Genomic DNA, 20,603 nt, shown 5'->3' on the forward strand with positions numbered 1-20,603 from the left:
AATGGACCTGTCATTTGGTATTAATGGAAACTTGGGGAGCTTGTATAAAATGTCTTTAAGCATACCTGGAGTTGAAAGAAAATATTCTGGGATAAAGAAAATGTATATACTGTAGATTGCCAAAATAAAATCAGAAAGAACAGGAACAAAATCTGGGACTGTGGGTTTTTTTAAAATAGTCTGGCCATACCTTAGATACCCTAAGAAGCACTGACATAAGCTATACTGTATTATGAGGGAACATAATAGAGCTTATGTCTCCCAGCCTTTCACTCTTTACACATAAACATTCTATGGGTGTATCTGCACTGTAGAAATAATGAAGTTTGGCACTACTTTAATTTTCTTGGTTCCATCCTGTGGAATCCTGGGGTCTATAGTTTTACAAGGTATTTAGTCTTCTCTGTCAAAGTGTGCTGGTGTCTTACAAAACTATAAAACCCAAGATTTCTGTAGGATTGAGCCATGGCAGTTAAAGTGGTCTCAAACTGCATTATTTTTACAGTGCAGATCAGTGATACCCAAAGCGGAGGTTATGTTTCCCTGGAATGATGGAAAGATCCAGGATGTAGGTGAAAGAAGGGAGGGCAGCAGGGTGGCCTTCAGTCAAAATACTGGTGCGCAAGATGGGCACCAGCAGCCTTTAGGACCATGGTGGAGATGCAGAGTTAGAGCACATGGCAATGGGGGAGAAGTGGCTGCTAAATGGATCTTTCTTATGTAGGACCTTGCATAAGCTTTGTGAGTTTTGCTGGAACTTGGCTGGTAAATTGGGGCTGTGCTCCTGCTCCTGCTTTCTTTCATCAGAAACAATGCGTGTGTTTGGGCAGGGGCGGGGGATGATGAAGCTATGTGAAGAAGGCACATCTCAGGGGAAGGAAGAATATCTGGGGTTGAGTCCTTGAAAGAGTCCTTTGCCTCTCTCTCCACTCTCTCAGGTTGAGAGTTTTCCTTGCCAGGGAGAAAAGTGGGAAGCTGGCTGCACCCCTCTCCACCACAGCAAAGATGGGTACTCCTTGCTGGAAGAAGCTTCTCCCTTTGTAGCCAATCACCTTGGGAGCAGTAATTGAGCAGCCAGTCAAGCAGCAACCAAGAAGCTTCATGACCACATAGCCCTTTGCTGCAAGGCCAGCATGAGTGAGAGGTTTTGATAGCTGCTCAGCCAGCTACTTGGTTGCTGTTCCCAGAGTAATTGGATGCAAAGGTAGCAGCGACCGAGCAGCCCTCGGCCCATGTTGACCTTTGTCGCAAGGCTGGCATGGGCACAAGAGGCTTCTGGCTCACTGCTCAGCCAACTGCTTGGGTGCTGCTCCCTTTGTACTCATCACTGTGGAAGCAGCAACCAAGCAGCACACCAACAGGTTGCTTTCCTTTTGTTGTAAGGCTGCACAAGTGAGAGGGAGGAACAGGCCTGGGCTGCTGCCACTGCTATATTGACACATGAGAGGCTCAGAAGGAGGAGAAGATGGTAAGCCAGGTATGGCTGAGGTAGATGCCACTGGCCAACTGTCTGCTGCACAAGCAGTAGACCTAATATCAAGAAATAGATGTTGGGAGACACTAGGATTGTTGCCTAAGAGGAAAGGGGTAGTAGCCAAAAAGGTTTGAGGACCACTTGTCACCCTCTGTGGATGTGTCTGGGGAGGACACTCCAAAAACATTAAGTTTACTCAGGGGAATTATATTTAGCTCAAATACAGAAATATCTAATAGCTGGGGTAATCAGCCATGGGATCTCTCCCAACTCTTCCGGTGGGCTTACCCACCTGATCTGGAATAGAAGATACTGCTCCCCACTGACTATGATTATTGTTTATCCTATTGATATGGTTGTTTTATGATAGACCTATCTTTTAATGGAAATTATTGTTATATTGTATTTTTACGTATTTTGTTAGGTTGTAATCCCACCTCGATCCTGTCGGGAGGCAGGAAATATAAATATATTATTATTATTATTATTATTATTATTATTATTATTATTATTACAGGGTCCCAAAGTACACAGAACTCCAGAGGCAGATTCCCAATAATAATGAGTTTTATTTAAAGGGGGGGGGGGGAAGAAACGCACTCATACAAGCAAATAACCATACATACACACACACACACAAAGTCTAGAGCAGGCCAGCACAGTATAAGGCCCAGAGGGTGCATGTGACCCGCCAAAGGATTTTGGATGGCCCATGAGGATGTGCAACAACTTTAAGGCACCCCTGCTGCTCACCTTCCTCCTGAGGGGAAGGCCTGCAGAGGAGGAGGGGAGGAAGACAGGTGAACACTTGCTCAGCTTTTTCCTGAGAAGGCTGGATGGAGGAGGAGCAGCAAGAGGATAGGCAAATGTCAGGGATGATGGGAGTTGTAGCTCTTTACCTCTGGCTCGAACTCACCACCTGGTTGTGCACCGCGCTGACCAGTTTTGGCCAGTGGTTATAGCTTAGCAGAGTTACAGAGAATAGGCTGAAGACCCCGACAAACTCTCCAAGCCTTCTCACTCTTGCTTCCACAGAAGTCTTCACCCTTCTTCAGGATCCAGCTGGTTCTTGTATCTTCACCCAAGACACCAGACAACTCAGTAGTCTTATATAAAAGATCTACTTTATTCTACTATATACAGCTCCAAAACTATCCAACACAACAATACTCTACTACCCACTACTACTACCCACAAAATACATTGGGATGCATAGTCATTATTATAGTCAATGCATGGTACCACCCACTGTTGTCTGTTTCCACCCAGTAGGCGTGTACACCATTCTCATTGGTTCTCTTGGTTCATCCTACAATTAGTGATTTCATCATCTCAGCCTTGACCACTTAACAATTGTCAGGTGTGTCCAATTATCCACTTTGCATTTCTTGTCCTTGGCATTCAGGACTTGTTAATTGCATTATCATTTACACCTGTGTGGTTCCCAATTGGCTTCTGCTGAGTCACCCTGACTCTCACATACATCTTTTATTTCTTTACTGTATATCCCATGTTGCTTTTTCCTTGACAGCAAATGCTTGTCTCTCATGGCTCTTTAGCTGCCTAGTTTTCTGCCAAGGAGAAGGCCAGGTGGCGATGAAGGAGGGTAAATGCTTGCCCTGCAAGGCTCCTCCAGCACCTGCCTTGTCCTGAGGAGAAGGCCAGGTGGCGGTGGCAGAGGAAGATGGCAGAATACCCATCCTGCAAGGTCTGTCCATTGATTCTGTGGCTTGAAAAAGTTTAGTCTATTTTAATTTTGGCTCCCACCTACTGCCAAGTTGTGCACATCTGATCTAGAGAAATCAAAGTTGGGAGGTTGGAATAGATGTAAAGCTTCACTAACAGTGATAATTACCTACAGTATGTGGATCTTGATTCCAATCGCAGATAAATAACTCAATCGCTCCTGAATGGCGAATGATAGAGGTTCTAGTCAAGCAAACCGACAGCATTTCTGCCTGTTGCTGGACTAATCTAGGGAATTACTGAAAAGGTCCCAATATTTATACCAAAATTATGCCTTGGGGCAGATTCCAAGGGGCTGAAAAGACCAAATGGCTTTGAGGTTCTTTGAAGTACCTTGCAAGTGAGTTAAGGTTTTCCAAGGTGGTAACACTGAGGTGTGAATGAATGGCAATAGACACATATTTCTGAGGCAGAGAGGATTAGCACTCAAGATCACCAGTACTTTGTATCCCATTGTCCTATAGATCTGGGTCTCCACACCTCCTCTAAGATGTCCAAAATTGATCAGTCAAACAGGAGGGGGCCCATACAACCTCTGCCTTGCTAGCCTACATGTGGGGGCTATTCATTTATCATGGCATTCACATTCAGGGTTGTGGAAGGGTCATGCGGCCTATGTTTTATTACATTACTGATATCAAAAGAGGAGGGGTATCTAGAGACACTCATGGGCCTAATACACTGGTATAGATGCCTCCACTGTCTCAACTTCTCACAAACACAGATTTAATTGATAACTCACAGAAGCTGCAAACAGGCATTCTCTAAATGCAAGAAATATAACATACAAAGGGGAACAGGTCCTTACAGAGTAGTTCTACTCCCAGTGTAACACATGCCACACCACTCCAGCCTTCTCAGGTACAGCTTTACATATTAAGATTTCTCCATGATTCAGCATCCCCAGTAGCTCAGAGGCCTCAACTGGGTGGGTGTTACTCTTCTGGTTAATTTACAAACTGATATTTCCTTCTACCTAGGGAGTCTTCTACCTAGGTAGAAACTGTTTCTTATCGGCTTTCACTTTCAAACTGACAAGGACTTAGCCACACAAGTTCAGTACTAGAGGGAATTATTGTGGCAGAGATGTGCAAGTTTAAATGAATTAAAATGTTTATCTTTTACATATTTGCTTTATAAAGGAGCAGGGAAAGTGCATATGGGCCCCAGGGTCTTCTCAATGGTTGCCCAAGTGAAAACTGGGGAATGGTTTTGTACCTTCATAGTTATGTAAAAGGGGCTCATCGGTAAGGAGTGGACTAACTCCAAAATCTTTCCACCCCTGCAATACTACGACATGGGGGGAAAAACGGGAAATTGTAAAATGCTATTTAAAAACAATTATGGATTGCTACAATAAGAACAAATGTAATGTGTAACTAATAATCACTACCACCAACAAACCAAATATAGGTGGGACCTGGAAGAAAATGTTACAGTGTGAATGCTCCTATTTTGAGTGTAGCCAGCCATTTGTGTCCTCTTACAGGATACTCCATTCCATACATTTTTCTCTGGGGTCGGGAGAGGTAGGCCCTTAACAGGATCTGCTGAAGAAATGACCCCTAGACACACCGAAGTTATCACTCATGTCCAAACATTTATAAAACACAGTAGTGAAGTTCATTAAGAAGGGAGCAAGCTTGTTTTCTGCTGCTCCAGAGAACAGGACTCGGAACAATGGATGCAAACTACAGGAAAAGAGATCCCACCTCAACATTAGGAGGAACTTCCTGACAGTAAGGGCTGTTCGACAGTGGAACACACTCCCTCGGAGTGTGGTGGAGCCTCCTTCTTTGGAGGTCTTTAAGCAGAGGCTGGATGGGATGTTTTGATTGAGATTTCCTGCATGGCAGGGGTTTTGACTGGATGGCCCTTGTGGTCTCTTCCAACTCTACGATTCTATGATCATTCAAATACCCGACAATACGATCCACATAGATAATTTGGCAGACAAGCAAGCGGTTTTCATCTATAACCAAGCCATCTTTTCCATCCTGAATACTTCAAATACCATTTAATCAAATATCAAAGGTAAAACATCCTAGGAATGGACTCTACTTCCAGTATCCCAATTCCATCCAGGTTAATAAAAATACAGCACAACTCGGCTCCCCAGACACACATACAGTGGAGAAACAATTATTTCATGTGTGTGACAGAAGAGTGATAACAACAGCAATATCCTTCTCAGATGGGGAAGATTAGTCTGAGCAGCATTTTTCAGGATCCCCAAGAACCTAGTTCTGTCTTTCATTGGGAAAAGTTATCCTGGAGTTTGGTGTTACAGTATGCTGATGACACTCAACTTTGACTTTCCATTCTGTCTGATTCCCAGGAATCTGTCTCAGTGCAGAACCAATGCCTATCTGCAATGGATTGTATGAGGGCAAACAAATTGAAACTTAATTTAGATAAGACAGGTGGCATATAAATGGAATAAATAAATATTTAGTCCATTCCTTTGCTAGCACAGGAATCCATAGGGAAAGTATCCCTGACAGACATGCTTATTTACATGTTATTTCATGTCATTATGTCTAATAGTTACATTTAGTATTTACATTTAGAATTTTCAGGCAAACTTGTTATAAGAATTTGTGCTACCTGCTGGTTAATTTACAGGAAGAATTTAAAATTTTGGTTATAATTTTTAAAACCTTAATCGTTAAGGAGCCAGCATATCTAAGGACCTTTTCCTCTTACTTGTTTTTGCCTGTCTACCATGCTTTATTAAAGCAGACATCATAGAATGAATTAATAAATAAATGGGCCAAAATTGTGCTGCAAAGGTATCACTTCCATCAGCTGGGTTAGTATTTTCACTTCCTCTTCTTTCATTTAAGTGAAGAAGAAAATGTGACTAGTGTTCTCTGTTGCTTTTGGACAAGGCTGGGCAAAAATGTGTCCAGAAAATTGATTTTCTGGCTGTTTCCCATTGGTTGCACCAATGGCCTGTGCCCCTCCCATGTACATGCCAACTTATTTATTTCTGCCTAGGAACAAATGTAGCACAGTCCCTCTTATTACGAAATAATCAAGACTATCCTCCAGAAAACTGGGCATTTGCTCCTGAACCTATACTTAATTAGCAGTAAACATGTTTCAGATGTTTAATTTTTTCTGCCTATCTTATCTGATCCAGAATGAGATGGAGAAAGAACTCAACCAGAGGGTGGAGACAATTAGCTTTAAGGACTTACAGTCTGAAAAGGTTTCAGCTACCATAAAGATGTCTGAAGGTTGTTAGCTAGGTACAAAATGTTGAAACACCAGCAGCAATACATTTTTGCTCTTTCAACCAAGAGTTAGCAATGTTTGGAACAGATTCATGAAGTTACTGGCTCTCAGTACAGTTTAGAAACTGTGCCCATCTGGCATGTGCAAAAGGAAAGTACTATAGCTAAATAATTGATCCAAGTCCTAGTCTTCTGATTTCTTAACTGCACTCTCACTTCTGATTAGTCACTGAGCCAAGTTATAGAAAATCTTGAACTATTTAATTGTCTTCATTGTCTACTTTAAAGTTATATAAATAATATGTGGTCATTATTTTTTTTTCTTAATGTCCAGTTCTAAATCTGCCTTTGCACTTTCCACATTTCTTTGTATTTTCTCCTAACAGTAGCCACTTGTTCTGTTGTGACACACCCATTTCTTTAAGAGTGATCCATAGTTTTCCATTTCTATACAATCAAAGACTTTGCTATAATCTATAAAGCACAGGCTGATTTTCTTCCAAAATCCGTTAATGTGCTCCATTATCCAACACATGTTTGCAATATGATCTCTAGTATAGTCAAGGTCTAAAACATTGGATCCATTAAACCACTCTGTTCTAGCAGAAATGGACTTAAACAAATCTAAAAGAACTTGATCTCATATTAATTGGCTTTAAACAATCCCTGCTGTGCAAAAAGACATCAGGGGCTATACACAGATGCACAGATTAGTGAAGGCAGTATATCCCTTCTTGGATGTTTTCCACCAGAAGTTATTTTAAGCATGCTTTATAAAATCTATGAGCCAGAATGGCGTAGTGGTTTGAGTGTTGGACTACGAAGTTTAGCACACAAAGGAGATTGGGAGTTTGTCCCATAAATATCCTGCAAAAATGGCGTAATGATGCAAAACAATTTCACATGATGTCACACAAAACCCACCATTAATGTGGTCACAAAGAAGCATTAATACATTTTTTTACTTTTGGGATTTCAGCAACAATGTGTTTCTGATGTCACTTGATTTGCGCAATTGCATGTGACAATCATTTGTGCAATTATTCACCATTTTCGCTTTATTTATGGGCTGCTTTAAATGCACTTTAATCTCTCTTTACTGCCAAAATTAGCCCCAGTGTGGTTTTTTGTGGGTTTTGCGGTCTATGTGGCCATGTTCTAGAAGAGTTTCTTCCTGACGTTTCGCCAGCATCTGTGGCTGGCATCTTCAGAGAATGCTTGGCTGGAAAAAGTGGGTCTATATATACTGTGTGAACCTGGGAATGTAGGAGTGATTTGCATGTGTATTGTTCTGTGTTGATGGCAGGCAGTGTGATAAGACGCTGGAGACCAGGGTTTGATTCCCCACTGAGCCATGGAAACCCACTGGGTAATCTTGGGCAAGTCACACCCTCTCAGCCTCAGGGGAAGGCCATGGCAAACCTCTTCTGAACAAATCTGCCAAGAAAATCCCTTAGGATCACCATAATTTGGGAACAACTTGAAGGCACACAGCAAATGACTCTTAACACCTTTGCCTGCTGAAGCAGTCAGTGGAGCTTTTAAAGCTTGCAGCATATAAATTTTGTGCATTCTGGTTGTCACAATAAAGGTATCAGTTTGGTGGATTTTTGATGTTACTGGAAGACCAAACTTTGGAGAACCATCAAACAAACTCTGGTCCTCCAGGTAATTTTGGACTTCAGCTTCCAGAGGCCAAAGTCATCTTGGCCAATGGTCTGGGATTCTGGGAGCTGAGGTTCAAAATACCTGGAAGACCAGACTTTGGGAATGACTGAGTGTGGTGGTGTAGAGTAGTTTGTTTTAGACTAGGGCTGCCTCCGCACTGCAGAAATAATCCAGTTTGACACAATTTTGGTGCCACAGCCATCTACAATTCCCAGAATTCCAGAGTACTGAACCATGGCAGTTGAAGTGGTGTCAAAATGGATTATTATGGTGCAGTGGTTACATGCCTGTACTGCAGCCACTCAAGTCATTCGCAAACCACACAGTTGCGAGTTCAGTACTAGCAAAAGGGCTGAAGCTCGACTCAGGCTAGCATAGCATCCTTCCAAGGTTGCTAAAATGAATACCCAGATTGATGGGGGCAGTTAGCTTACACTTTGTAAACAGCTTAGAGAGTGCTTAAGTGCACTGATAAGCAGTATAGAAATGTACTTGCTATTGCTATTGCTAGGCAGGCTGCAGGCATGATCTCTCACAGCCAGAAAAACAGCATGTGGGCCAAGATTTGTTAAATTATTAAAATTTGGGCCCAGGCTCATAATGCTCTCCCATTCCTGAGAAAGTACATATGTCCATTGTCTCCTGTTTCACCATGTAAACTTGCCACTATCAAGGAAACCTATTTTATCAGCCAACATGGCGTAGTGGTTTGAGTGTCGGATTATGACTCTTGAGACCAGGGTTTGGATCCCTGCTCGGCCATGGAAACCGATCGGGTGACCTTGGGCGAGTCACTCTCTCTCAGCCTCAGAGGATGGCCATGGCAAAAACCCCTCTGAAGAAACCATGCCAAGAAAACCCCATGACAGGTTCACCTTACAGTCAACTTATGGAAATGACTTGAAAGAACACCACTACTACCATGAGGGTCCAGAACACACTGCAGAAATAACAATGGCCTATTACAGACTGCCAAAATAAAGCTCCTTGGGGTCTCTTTGGAGGTATGCTGTTTAAATGATGCATGCACCCTAAGAATCCGGAAGCTGAACCAAAGCTGCATTCCAGTGCTTAGGAATGGAGTGTGGCTTTGGCACGACCTCCGGACTCTTAGGACGCATGCATCATTTAAACAGCATACCTCCAAAGAGACCCCAAGCAGCTTTATTTTGGCAGTCTGTAACAGGCCACAATTTGAGACCGCTTTAACTGCCCTGGCTCAATGCTAGGGAGCTCTGGGAATCTTCTCTCTCAGAGAGAGCTCTGGTGCCACAACAAACTACAATTCCCAAGATTCCCTAGTGCAGCTAAAGGGGTCTCAAACTGGATTATTTCTGCAGTGTGTTTTGGATTGGACCACATAATAAGATTGTATTTTTTATTTATATTTCCCTCCTCTGGATTACAACACAAAATAAAAACACATAATACAAGCAATAACGACGTAATACTGTCCTCTTACATCTCCCCTTGCTTTGCATAATAATAAAACTCAATTAGAATTAAATAGTTAAAACATGATAATAACAATAAGATATATTTATGGGTTTGAATCCCAGCTGGGCCATGGAAGCCCACTGGGGTGGCTTTGGGCAATACATCACACTCTCTCAGCCTCAGAGGAGGGCCATGGCAAACACGTTCTGAAGAACCTCGCCAAGAAAACCCCATGATGGGGTCTCCCTAGGCGGGTCTCCATAAGTCGGGAAGGCCTCGATTCGAAGGTCACAACAACATGGAGAAGGCCTTGCCTAAAGGAGCCCGCAGGGAAGGAAGGGAGCCACCTCGCTCGGCAGTCTCCTCCCTGAGGGCCGGGTGGGAAGGCGGGGCCTGCGGACCAGGAAACACAATTTTGGGCGAGGCGGCCCAGTCAGCTCTAGGCCGGGGGAGCCATGGAGGAAGGCCGTGGCGGTGGCGGTGGCGGGGCCTATGGGGCGGCCAAGGCGGGAGGCGCCTTCGACCTGTGGCGCTTCCTACAGCAGCCTCAAGTCATTGCGCGCCTCCTCAGCGCCGTAAGTGGGCTCAGGCCCAAGGGTCAGGGAGGAGGATGGGGTCTCTCTGGGAGTGTTTGTGGTGTTGTTGGTGTTGTGTGTGTGCCTCGCAGGCCGCCCCCCCGTGCTTTCCCAACCCAAGCTGCATCCACACTGGAGAAATAACCCGGTTTGGCACCGCTTTAACTCTTTTCTGGCTCAAGGCTATGGAATTCTGGGAGTTGGAGTTTGTTGTGGGGCCCCAGAGGTCCTCCGTTTCCTTGACATGTCCTCCATTTCAGCCTTCAACTGTCCAGGAGGAATCCCCAAATGGCCACCATTTTGAGCAGGACTAAGAAGCAAGAATTTATTTTTATATGAGTGTTTTTAGCCTTCTATTTTCTGTCCAGCAGGAATTCCAAAGTGTCCTCCATTTTGAACGGGACTTAAGAGGTCTGAATTTATATTCCTGTGGGTGTTTTTAGCTTTTCTTTAGTCCTGCCCTCCATTTTTCTGGAAGACTTTACATTTTGCTGTGCCTGGTCCTCCTTTGCCGTCAGGACTTCTGGTAACCCTGGTGAAACCGGATTATTTCTGCAGTGTGGATACAACCCTGGAATAGTTTGCGCTCCTAAGCATTGGTGAATGGAGGCCTTGGCTCCACAGGTGTGGCCTCCTCTTCCAAGGTGTGGTCAAGGTACCTGGGCCCTCAGTGGCACCAACCACGAGGAGGAGCCTGGGACACTGCTGGAACTGGGGCCACCTGAGGAGAGACCCAGGGGAGAAACCCAACTCTTCTCCCCCTTGACGTGGCCAGGCCAGGGTGACCGGGTGTCCTCACCGCACAAGGCACTGCTAAATGGAAGACACCCAAGGAAAATGGAGGACATCACCAAATGCAAGGCTTAAAACACTCACAGAAATTCATGCTTCTTAGGCATGCTCAGAATGGAGGACCCTTTGGAATTCCTTCTGGACAGAAAATAAGAGGCTAAAAACACTCATATAAATATCAGTTCATGTTTCTTAGTTATGCTCAAAATGGAGGACACTGTGGAATTCTTCCTGGACAGAAAATAAAAGCTAAGGATTTTATTTATTTATTTAAATTCTATCCTGCCTTTCTCCCCGAAGGAACCCATAGTGTTCTAAGAACACTCATAGAAAGATAAATCCATGCTTCTTAGTCCTGCTCAAAATAGAGGGCATTTGGGAATCTGTTCTGGATGCAAGGCTGGAAAAGGAGGACATTGGTCACCCTGGGGCAGGGGCTGCAGAGAGGTCTCTTTGCTTCTCTGTCTTGCCTCTGCAAACTCCCTCCGAGGAAGAATTCAAAACCCTGGCCCTTTTAAGCTGGAAAGTCATTATACAAAGGGATCTTGCACCACCTTTGAGACTAACTGAAATAGAGAAGTTGATAGCAGGAGCTTCCGTTGACTTGAGCCTCCTTCCTTAAGCATCTGAGGAAGTAGACTCAAGTCTAGGAAAGCTCCTGCTACCAACTTTACCCTCTTTCAGTTAGTCTCAAAGGTTTTGCAAGATCCCTTTGCAGTGGAGGTGCTCTGGCTTGGAGCCTGAAGGGAACCGTGCAGGTGCACCCTGGCCCCACATATGCCCCCTGTGCTGCCTTGGACACCTCCCACCCCCACCCATGGTGGGGCCTGCCTCGTGTGGAACTTTGGTGGATGCAGTCTCTTAGGTTAGTAGGCTTCTTTGGGTGGGTGGGTGCAAGCTTTTAACCTACTAGAGCTTGTTACTAGGGCATCTGGTGGATGCAAGCCTTTAGGCTACTATGGCTTTTGGTGCATGGATGCAAGCCTTTAGGTTACTAGAGCTTTGGATGGGTATGGGGGGATTGATGCAAGCCTTTAGGCTACTAGGGGTTCAGGTAGGTCAGTGGGTGGATGCAAGCCTTTAGGTTACTAGGGTTTTGGTTGCATGGGTAGATGCAAGCCTTTAGGTTACTAGGGTTTTGGATGCATGGGTGGATGCAAGCTTTTAGACTACTAGGGGTTCAGATGGGTTGATGGTTGGATGCAAACCTTTAGGTTACTAGAGCTTTGTATGGGTATGGGGGGATTGATACAAGCCTTTAGGCTACTTAGGGGTTCAGGTAGGCCCATGGGTGGATGCAAGCCTAAAAGCTACTAGGTGTTCAGGTGGGTAGATAGAAGCCTTTAGGTTACTAGGGCTTTGGATTGGTTAGTGTGTAGGTGCAAGCCTTTAGGTTACTGTATTAGGGTTTTGAGTGGCTAGCTGGATGGATGGATACAAGCCTTTATGCTACTGGTGCTTAAAGTGTGGGGTGGATAGGTGCAAGCTTTTAGGTGATTAGGGTCTAGCCAAAGGGCAAGGGTTGCTATTGTTCTGCTGAGCCCTATGTAGCCAACTCCATCCAGCCGGTTGTTTCTCTAAGCAGGCTGGTCATATGGGTGTCAGCTGATAGACCATAAGTAGAGAGGGAAGGGCAGGAGGCCAGCTCCTGGTTCTGGCTCCCTTTTTACTAGCGCCTGCTGACCCGCATGGGAATTTGATCTAGGCTTTTTTGCAACGTGGTGTTGTTGCAGCAGCACCATCTGGATCCTCCTGTCCAAAGGTCCTGGAGATCCCCTGACATAAATGTTTATAGGTTTAGGAAAATCCCTGATTACGGGGAAATTTGGCAAACTAAGCAAAAGTGAAAATGAAAATCTTTTTGGAAAGGAGAGAGCAGCCCAGTTTTATCAAAAGGGACCCCCTAAAGAAATATTCTGAGGGAAACCTACTCTCTGGACTCTCCTGTCTTAGTTCTTACAGTTCTTATTCCAAGCCTCTGCTTATATCCATACACATATTTTTGTTGTTTTTTAAAGTCATTTTTTACTTATGGTGACCCTAAGTGTTTTCCTGGCAAGATTTGTTCAGAGCAGGTTTGCCCTTGCCTTCTTCTGAGCAGGGTGACCAGACATCCTCCTTTTCCAGGACATGCTCTACAATTCAGCCTTCTTTCCAGGAGGAATTTTAAAATGTTCTCCATTTTGAACATGACAAAGAAGCATGAATTTAAATTTATTTGATTGTCTTTAGCTTTTATTTATTTTGTAATGTTCTATATTTTCTTGACAGTCCTATGTTTTGCAGTGCCTGTTGCAGATGTGACATCTGGTCCCCCTGAGGTTGAGAGCATGTGACTTGCCCATGCTTGAGTGAGAAATTGAACCCTGATCTCCAAGAGTTGTAGTCCAATGCTCAAGCCACAACACCATGTTGGCTCTCATAAATATATTTAGACCTGGATATATACATTCATCTGATGAATATAGTCCAGAAAAATATGTGTCGTAATAAATGAATTGAGGTTTGAAGTCCTTTTTTTTTTTTTTGCTATAGTCCTCTGGGGTTTTCCCCAACCGGGATTCAGCAAGCAATTCTCCAAATTCTTTAAAATCTTGTCACTATTAAAGAACTCATAACCAGTTTTCAGTTCTTGATGCCTTGAAAAACTTTTTAGGGTAGTAGAGAGAGGGGCTGGAGTTTTGCCAGATGTTGACACATTACAGAGATTCATCAGCTAACTGGACTCTAGTACCTAGTCTCATGTATGAATGTGCCTTGTCTTAGGGGGGGTTCTGTGTATGTAGTTCAGGAATGGGGAGGGTCTAATTTCATGCGCCAGTTGGGGTGCTTATTTCTCCAGCTCTGCACATCCCAGATGACACCAGGGACCCAATACCATGATTTGATGCAACAAGCTCCCTGGTAACAGTGCCTGCTTGAACTTCAGCAGAGGACACAACTTTCATAGAATCATAGAATCATAGAGTTGGAAGAGACCGCACGGACCATCCAGTCCAACCCCCCGCCATGCAGGAAATCCAATCAAAGCATCCCCAATAGATGGCCATCCAGCCTCTGCTTAAAGACCTCCAAGGAAGGAGACTCCACTACACTCCGAGGGAGTGTGTTCCACTGTCCAACAGCCCTTACTGTCAGGAAGTTCTTCCTAATGTTGAGGTGGAATCTCTTTTCCTTTAGCTTGCATCCATTGTTCCGGGTCCTGTTCTCTGGAGCAGCAGAAAACAAGCTTGCTCCCTCCTCAATATGACATCCTTTCAAATATTTAAACAGGGCTATCATATCACCTCTTAACCTTCTCTTCTCCAGGCTAAACATCCCCAGCTCCCTGAGTTGTTCCTCATAGGGCAAGGTTTCCAGACCTTTCACCATTTTAGTTGCCCTCCTTTGAACATGCTCCAGTTTCTCAATGTCCTTTTTGAATTGTGGTGCCCAGAACTGGACACAATATTCCAGGTGGGGCCTGACCAGAGCAGAATACAGTGGCACTATTACTTCTCTTGATCCAGTGGCACTATTACTTCTCTTGATCTAGACACTATACTTTTATTGAAAGTATAGCAAGCCTGAGTTCATTCTGCGCTTTAGCTTTTCTGACTTTACCCCTACAAATGCCTGCTATTTCTTTGAATTCCTTTTTTGTGATTTCCCCCTTTTTCCATTTCTTATACATGTTCTGTTTCAAACTTAACTCGGTTGAAAGTTCCTTAGTCATCCATCCTGGTTTCTTGAGACACCTTCGATTTTTCTTTCTCACTGGAACTGTTTGAAATTGTGCTTTCAGTATCTCTCTTTTGAGAAACTCCCATCCGTCCTGAACTCCCTTCTCTTTTAGTATTTCTGACCATGGGATCACCCTCAATACTTCTCTAAGTTTACTGAAACCCGCTCTCCTAAAGTCATCCATGCCTTCTATGCATGAGAAAGCAAAGCTGTGTACAGACCCAAGGGTGAATTCTAGGAGCATCTGTGCTTTCCCTCATCTGCAACAGCATGAAGCAGGTGTAACCAGTTTAAAAGCCCAAGTACTAACTTCAGGAATGCTCCTGTAGCTGGTCCTAATTGGCATTACTGTTATATCACTCTTATTCAACTTTAACTGCCAAGGCTGCATCCCATGGAATCCTGGGGTTTGTAATTTGGTCAACAGCACCAGAGGAACTCCTTGGCTGGGGATTCTAAGCACACCTCCCAAAACTACAATTCCCAGGATTACATAGCATGCAGCCATGACAGTTAAAGTGGAATCATAGAACTATCATTGTGTAGAGTGAAAGTACTCCTGGTGTTTGGATTTCAGATGCTCTCCCACTCCCCATTGGGGAGAACAAAGAGTGAATGCAGATCCTTCCTGTTATACCTGTGGTCTGAAATAGGTGGTAGTGGTGCAGATTCCCTGATGTGTCCTTGGCCTCTCCAGATGTTTGTTTGAGTGGCAGACATATGTGTATGGAAATCCCCCATGATCTCTGATCGCTGGAGATAATGGTGATTCCCCACTCTGTTCCTAACTGGTAGGATGAACAGGGAGAGGTGTTCCTTTCCCCAAATAAGGCCAGATGTTCCACTTTCTGATGTAATGATGTTGTAATAAGAAACTTGATGGAGATGTGTAGTGAATCCGGCATGGAGAGTGGCTATTTGGGCAGGAACTAGTATGGAATAGGTGGTGGCTGAGAGGGTTGGTCGTGGGCAAGTAATACTGTGAGGGAAAGAAAAAGTGGGGATAAAGAACCTGGGGAGGAGACTTAATCTGAGGGGAGAAATTAAGGAGGAAGGCTCTGCAGACAAAGTGTAAATATGGGAGGGCCAGTTTGTTGTGCTTTGTTCACAATACAGGATATAAAGTGGGACCCCATATCTGGCTTAGAGCATCTAGCAGCAAAAGAGTCTTACAGCATTTCATGGCATGAGCAGATTGACATGGCTAACCAACTGATAACATGCATAGTTATGGCTCCTCTTCTCCTCAGTTTAAGGTCAGACCTATAAAGGGCCTTTGATGGTTTGTGGACTGTTCCAAGTGAGTATCATGTAGCTATTACAATGCACACAAGGATGTGGCTGAATTTTTGCAATAGTAATGTTTTCCTTAGTTCATTGTGACTACTTGTACTTCCAGTGAGTCCCCCTCCTTGGTCTGGGAGGTTTTAATACTGTTTTTTTTTCTCCCTTTCTCCTTTGCAGCTGTTTGCACTCATAGTTTTCTCCTGTATCATTGGTGAAGGCTACACCAACATTCATACTGGAGATGACCTCTACTGCATCTTTAACCACAACGAGGATGCTTGTCGTTATGGCATTGGCATTGGCGTTGTTGCCTTCCTGGCCTGTGTATTTTTCTTCATGGTGGATATTTACTTTCCACAGATCAGCAATGTAACTGATCGCAAGTACCTTGTTATAGCTGATTTGGGCTTCTCAGGTATTTATCACTTGGGCACATCACTTGAAGGAAGTCCCTGGTGAGAAGGGTTGGGCTCTGTCCATGTTCTCTTCCTCCTTTTCCTCTCCCCTCCTCTGCCTCTGGACAAAACAATGGTTTCCCTTGTTTTGCTCCCTAATGATCTGTGTGTCTGTTTGGAGCAGCTCAGATCTCTTGGCATAGTGCCTGTTTTGTGTAAATGAGAGTGTCTGCCAGGGAAGATGTCCCCCAAACACTGGCATGATAGTTTTCTATAAGTGTGGGCTGGTAAGACCATGGAATTGAAGCCCTGTTGTTCCCTGCCATAAATATCTCAGGGCCCATCTAGATGGACTGAAAAAAACAAAGTCCATGGTTTTGATTTTGATCCTTTCCTTTCAATTTTTTATTCTTTTTTGTTTTTTGTTTTTTTTGAGTTTTACATGATCTTTTCTCCATCCCAATTGTCAGAATTACCAAGGACTTTACATTGACACTTCCCAAGTCGGTTAAAATTAACCCATTATTTCCCAAAATGAAATATGCTTCTCCATGTCAGTCTGTTTATATTGTACTGGAACTAAGATGGCAGTTGCCAAGTAACATAGCAACTGTTTCCAGTACCTAGATGCAACAGAGGTCAAGAGGAAGTGTAATATTACTAAAGCATTTTAACACCTTGACTGTAAAATTTAAGGGAGCTTGTGGAAATAGATGAAAGTCAATTTTTGAAATATTGCCCGAGTTTGGATGTGACACATGATCAGTAGGAGGGAGAGGAGGAAAGACATAAGGGCGGGTGGTGAGGAAAACTGAATATTTTAAGAGAGTTCACATGCAAAACCATGAATATGCAGATAAAATCAAAACAAAAAGAACTGAAAAATTTCACTACTTCCAGTGACTTGTTTTCTGGATAAATCCTTGGTCTTAGAGCAGGGGTAGGCAACCTGCGGCCCGCGGGCCGGATGCGGCCCGGGGAGGCCTTGGGACCGGCCCCAGCCCAGTCCTGCCGCCGATTGCTGCCGGGGCCTTTGGCTTCTCACGCACAGGGGCAAGGGGGGCAATTGTCTATAGACGCCTCAGAAACATGCATTTATATTAACATTTTTTAAAAAATCATAAATTTTTTTTGCGTGTCCTCCATTTTTTTTAAAAGTGCCCACCATTTGAAAATGTTGTCCTACATTTGTCCCGGTTTATTTATTTATTTAAATTTTTAAAGAATTATTTAATTATTTGTTTTTTGGCTTCAGCCCCCCAGTTGTCTGAGGGACAGCAACCCGGCCCCCGGCTCAAAAAGGTTGCCTACCCCTGTCTTAGAGATTGTGAACAAAAGTGGTAATGATGTGTGCTTTCAAGTTGTTCCAACTTATGGCAAGCCTAAGGCAGTTAGCAAAGGCAAAGGTTTACTTACCATTGCCTTTCTCTGAGGCTGAGAGCATTCAACTTGCTCTAGATCACCCAGTTTGTTTCATGACTGAGTGGGGAATTGAATCCTGGCTCAAGAGTCGTAGTCCAGCACTCAAACCACTGTGCCACACTGGCTAATAAGTTGTTAGCAATTGCTTTAATGAGTTTGCTTGCCAGTTGTGAGATCCCACCATGAAACAGGAGACGACGGACATAATTCCTCAGGAGTGGGAGACCATTATCTGGGCCCATATTTTAACAGATAAGCAAAAGTTGGCCCACATGCTGTGTTTCTGGCTGTGGGAGATCATACCTGCCTGTTCACTATAAGAGAGCCTTTCAAATGTCATAGCATCTTGAGTTGGTTACCTGATCATATGATAAAAGGGGAACAACTTCTATAGTCCTGAAGCGAAAATAGCAGAATAGTAGCATTCTTGATTTGCTTTGATGTTTTCTGATCTATTTCCCATCAGCCCTAGCTGGGTCCTATGGGTCAGTAGTCAGAAATGATGAGTTATTGGTCCAAACATCTCAAGGTACCCATTTTGGGGAAGGTACAACATTCTGCTTATGTTAACTTTGGGAAGACTAACTTGCCGACTAAAGGAATTAAACCCTAAAATAACATATGACATGATTTTTCTTCTCTTGGAAATAAGTCATCCAGCCTCTTCCTCTGTTGCTAAACACTGATATTTCTTTGCTCAGCTCTTTGGACGTTTCTGTGGTTTATTGGGTTCTGTGTGTTGACAAACCAGTGGGCATCAACCCAGCCTGGAGCTGTAAGCATTGGTGCTGATTCTGCTCGTGCTTCAATTGCCTTCAGCTTCTTCTCCATTTTCTCATGGGTGAGTGAGAGGATTTATCAATTTCTCTGTCTCAAGAAAGCTCAAGCTCAGCTCAGAAAGATTAGGCAGTCTATATATTACCTTCTGCAGTGGGGACTGGGTATGCAAAATGGTCAGTTGCTATCTAGTTCATTTAAGGAATTGAGCACAGAACCAGGAGGTAATAGAGTCATTGTTTATCTCTTGTCATTATAGGCATACCTCAGTTAACAAAGCCCATGACAAAGAAGGTCCTTTTTACAAAGTCTTTTTTTCAGGATCCAAGTCCAGTCCACCCACCCCCATTGACTATAGACAGACTTAAGTGTTAGGTTGCAACAGCACATCTGCAATAAACAATGCAATAAAAATGATTCTACTGAAGTGATGTTGCTGTAGCTGTGTCTGCTTATGTACAACAGGCAAGATAAACAGCTGCCTCCTTACTGTGAAGAGCAAAACAGAAAGAAAAGAGAAAACTTGATTAGGATGCCTCACAAACTATCCTCAAAAAAGCAGAGATCTGTTTCATTTAACAGTCGATTCAATGGTTTTTTTCTGGTTGGGGACCAATAGGATGTAGGCCTGTATCTCAGGCAGGCATGATGCTTAGATACTGTGTGAATATTGCAGTTCTGCAGAAGCTAAGCACTTTTTTTGACTGGTGGTTGGAAGACTAATTGTTTTTCTCCACAGGGGCTCCTTATCACCTTTGCCCTCCAACGGTACCGCATGGGAGTCCAAGATTTTGACCACAGCTATGTTGACCCAGCTCCAGGGCCTACACCTCCCTACTCCAGCTACCCCAATGTCAGCCACGAGAGCTACCAGCAGCCACCCTTCACTCGACCAGTGGAGGACTCAGAGGGCTACCAGCCCCCACCTGTGTACTGATTGCCACTAGTACTGTTTAAAGCAGATGACAGGGAAAGCCACATAAGTGCAATTAATTCACTGCTTGGGTTAGGGGAAAGGCCTCTACTGTGAAGTTAGGGTGCCACAGCCTTTTGTGTGGTTTATATATGTGTGTACAATGGGTTCTGAATTACTTCTGCTGTCCCCTACCCTCTCCAGGTTCTCACAGAAAATGCTTTTTGCTTCTCTTGGGGTGTGGAAGGCTTTCTTGCTGACCTGTGTGCCTTGAAAGACTTAACTGTTGCTGAATCTATGAAGGATTCCTGTGTATTACAAGCTGAACTGCGGTGCCTCTGCTGTTGCAGCTAACTCCCAACAACTGGTCTGACACTGGCTAAATATTTTTGTCCAGCACTAGAGGAAACACATTCCTCCTTTCTACTGTAGATACCTACAAGGGGATTCTTGCCTGACCAGTCAAGTAATGCAGGCCTTTTCTACCAGGTGCCTTGGTATCCTTAGCTCATTTTTACTGTTTCCAACCCCAAGGAGGGACTTAGTTCCCATGGCTCCTATGGTGCTGCCTTCCTAGACTGAGTCATGCAGGTGAAGTAGCTTCTTTGTTCTTGCTCCTCAGCTGCAGCTGTGAGAAATGCCAAAGCCTAGGCCCAAAGGCCTTAATTTGTATATAAAGCTTTGAATTTATTGTATTGCAGAAAATAGAAATTTCGTGTGCCTTGTCTGCTGCCCGTTTTAGTCCTGGTTCACAGTGGTAGGGACCAGGCTTTCTGAAGCCCATAACAATTGCCTCTGTAATAAATATTCTAACAGAATTTTGCAGGAGTAGCTGCCAAATGAAACAGCCAAGGTTAAGGAAGTACCTGGTATATTGTTGTAGGAAATTCACTTGCAGAAAGCTTACACTGCTATTTTTCCTTAACTGGCTGCAAAACCTTTCAGGGAGAGCTTGCTCTCTATATCCTCCTTATGGTCCCTGCCCAAGGAAGCTGTGGAGAACTGTTTCTGTGTTTGGAAAAACACAGTTGGAAAATACTGCTGGGTTCAGGAATGTTTTAAGTGTTTTAGTGTAGAAATAAATCTTGTCACTCCCACCACCTTAGAATGTCTGGTCAGTTTTGTTATGTCCTACAGTTTCACAGATGTTAAAAT

General features: G+C 43.9%; 1 protein-coding gene across 1 annotated transcript; it reads left to right on the plus strand.

Moving 5' to 3' along the window:
• Positions 1-9,975: 9,975 nt before the first annotated feature.
• Positions 9,976-20,548, plus strand: SYNGR2 (synaptogyrin 2). Its single transcript, XM_042452616.1, has 4 exons — positions 9,976-10,139; positions 16,119-16,356; positions 18,460-18,599; positions 19,275-20,548. The coding sequence occupies exons 1-4, from the start codon at positions 10,020-10,022 to the stop codon at positions 19,470-19,472; spliced, it is 696 nt and encodes a 231-aa protein (XP_042308550.1). The 5' UTR covers positions 9,976-10,019; the 3' UTR covers positions 19,473-20,548.
• Positions 20,549-20,603: the final 55 nt, after the last annotated feature.

The sequence above is a fragment of the Sceloporus undulatus genome, chromosome 2 (assembly GCF_019175285.1).
Source record: "Sceloporus undulatus isolate JIND9_A2432 ecotype Alabama chromosome 2, SceUnd_v1.1, whole genome shotgun sequence".
In the NCBI taxonomy this organism is placed as follows: Eukaryota; Metazoa; Chordata; class Lepidosauria; order Squamata; family Phrynosomatidae; genus Sceloporus; species Sceloporus undulatus.

Coding starts and splice junctions, on each gene's coding strand:
- SYNGR2 (XM_042452616.1), top strand. CDS start 10,020: ATGGAGGAAGGCCGTGGCGGTGGCGGTGGCGGGGCCTATGGGGCGGCC. Junction 16,357..18,459: donor AGCTGATTTGGGCTTCTCAG/GTATTTATCACT, acceptor TTCTTTGCTCAG/CTCTTTGGACGTTTCTGTGG. Junction 18,600..19,274: donor TCTTCTCCATTTTCTCATGG/GTGAGTGAGAGG, acceptor TTTTCTCCACAG/GGGCTCCTTATCACCTTTGC.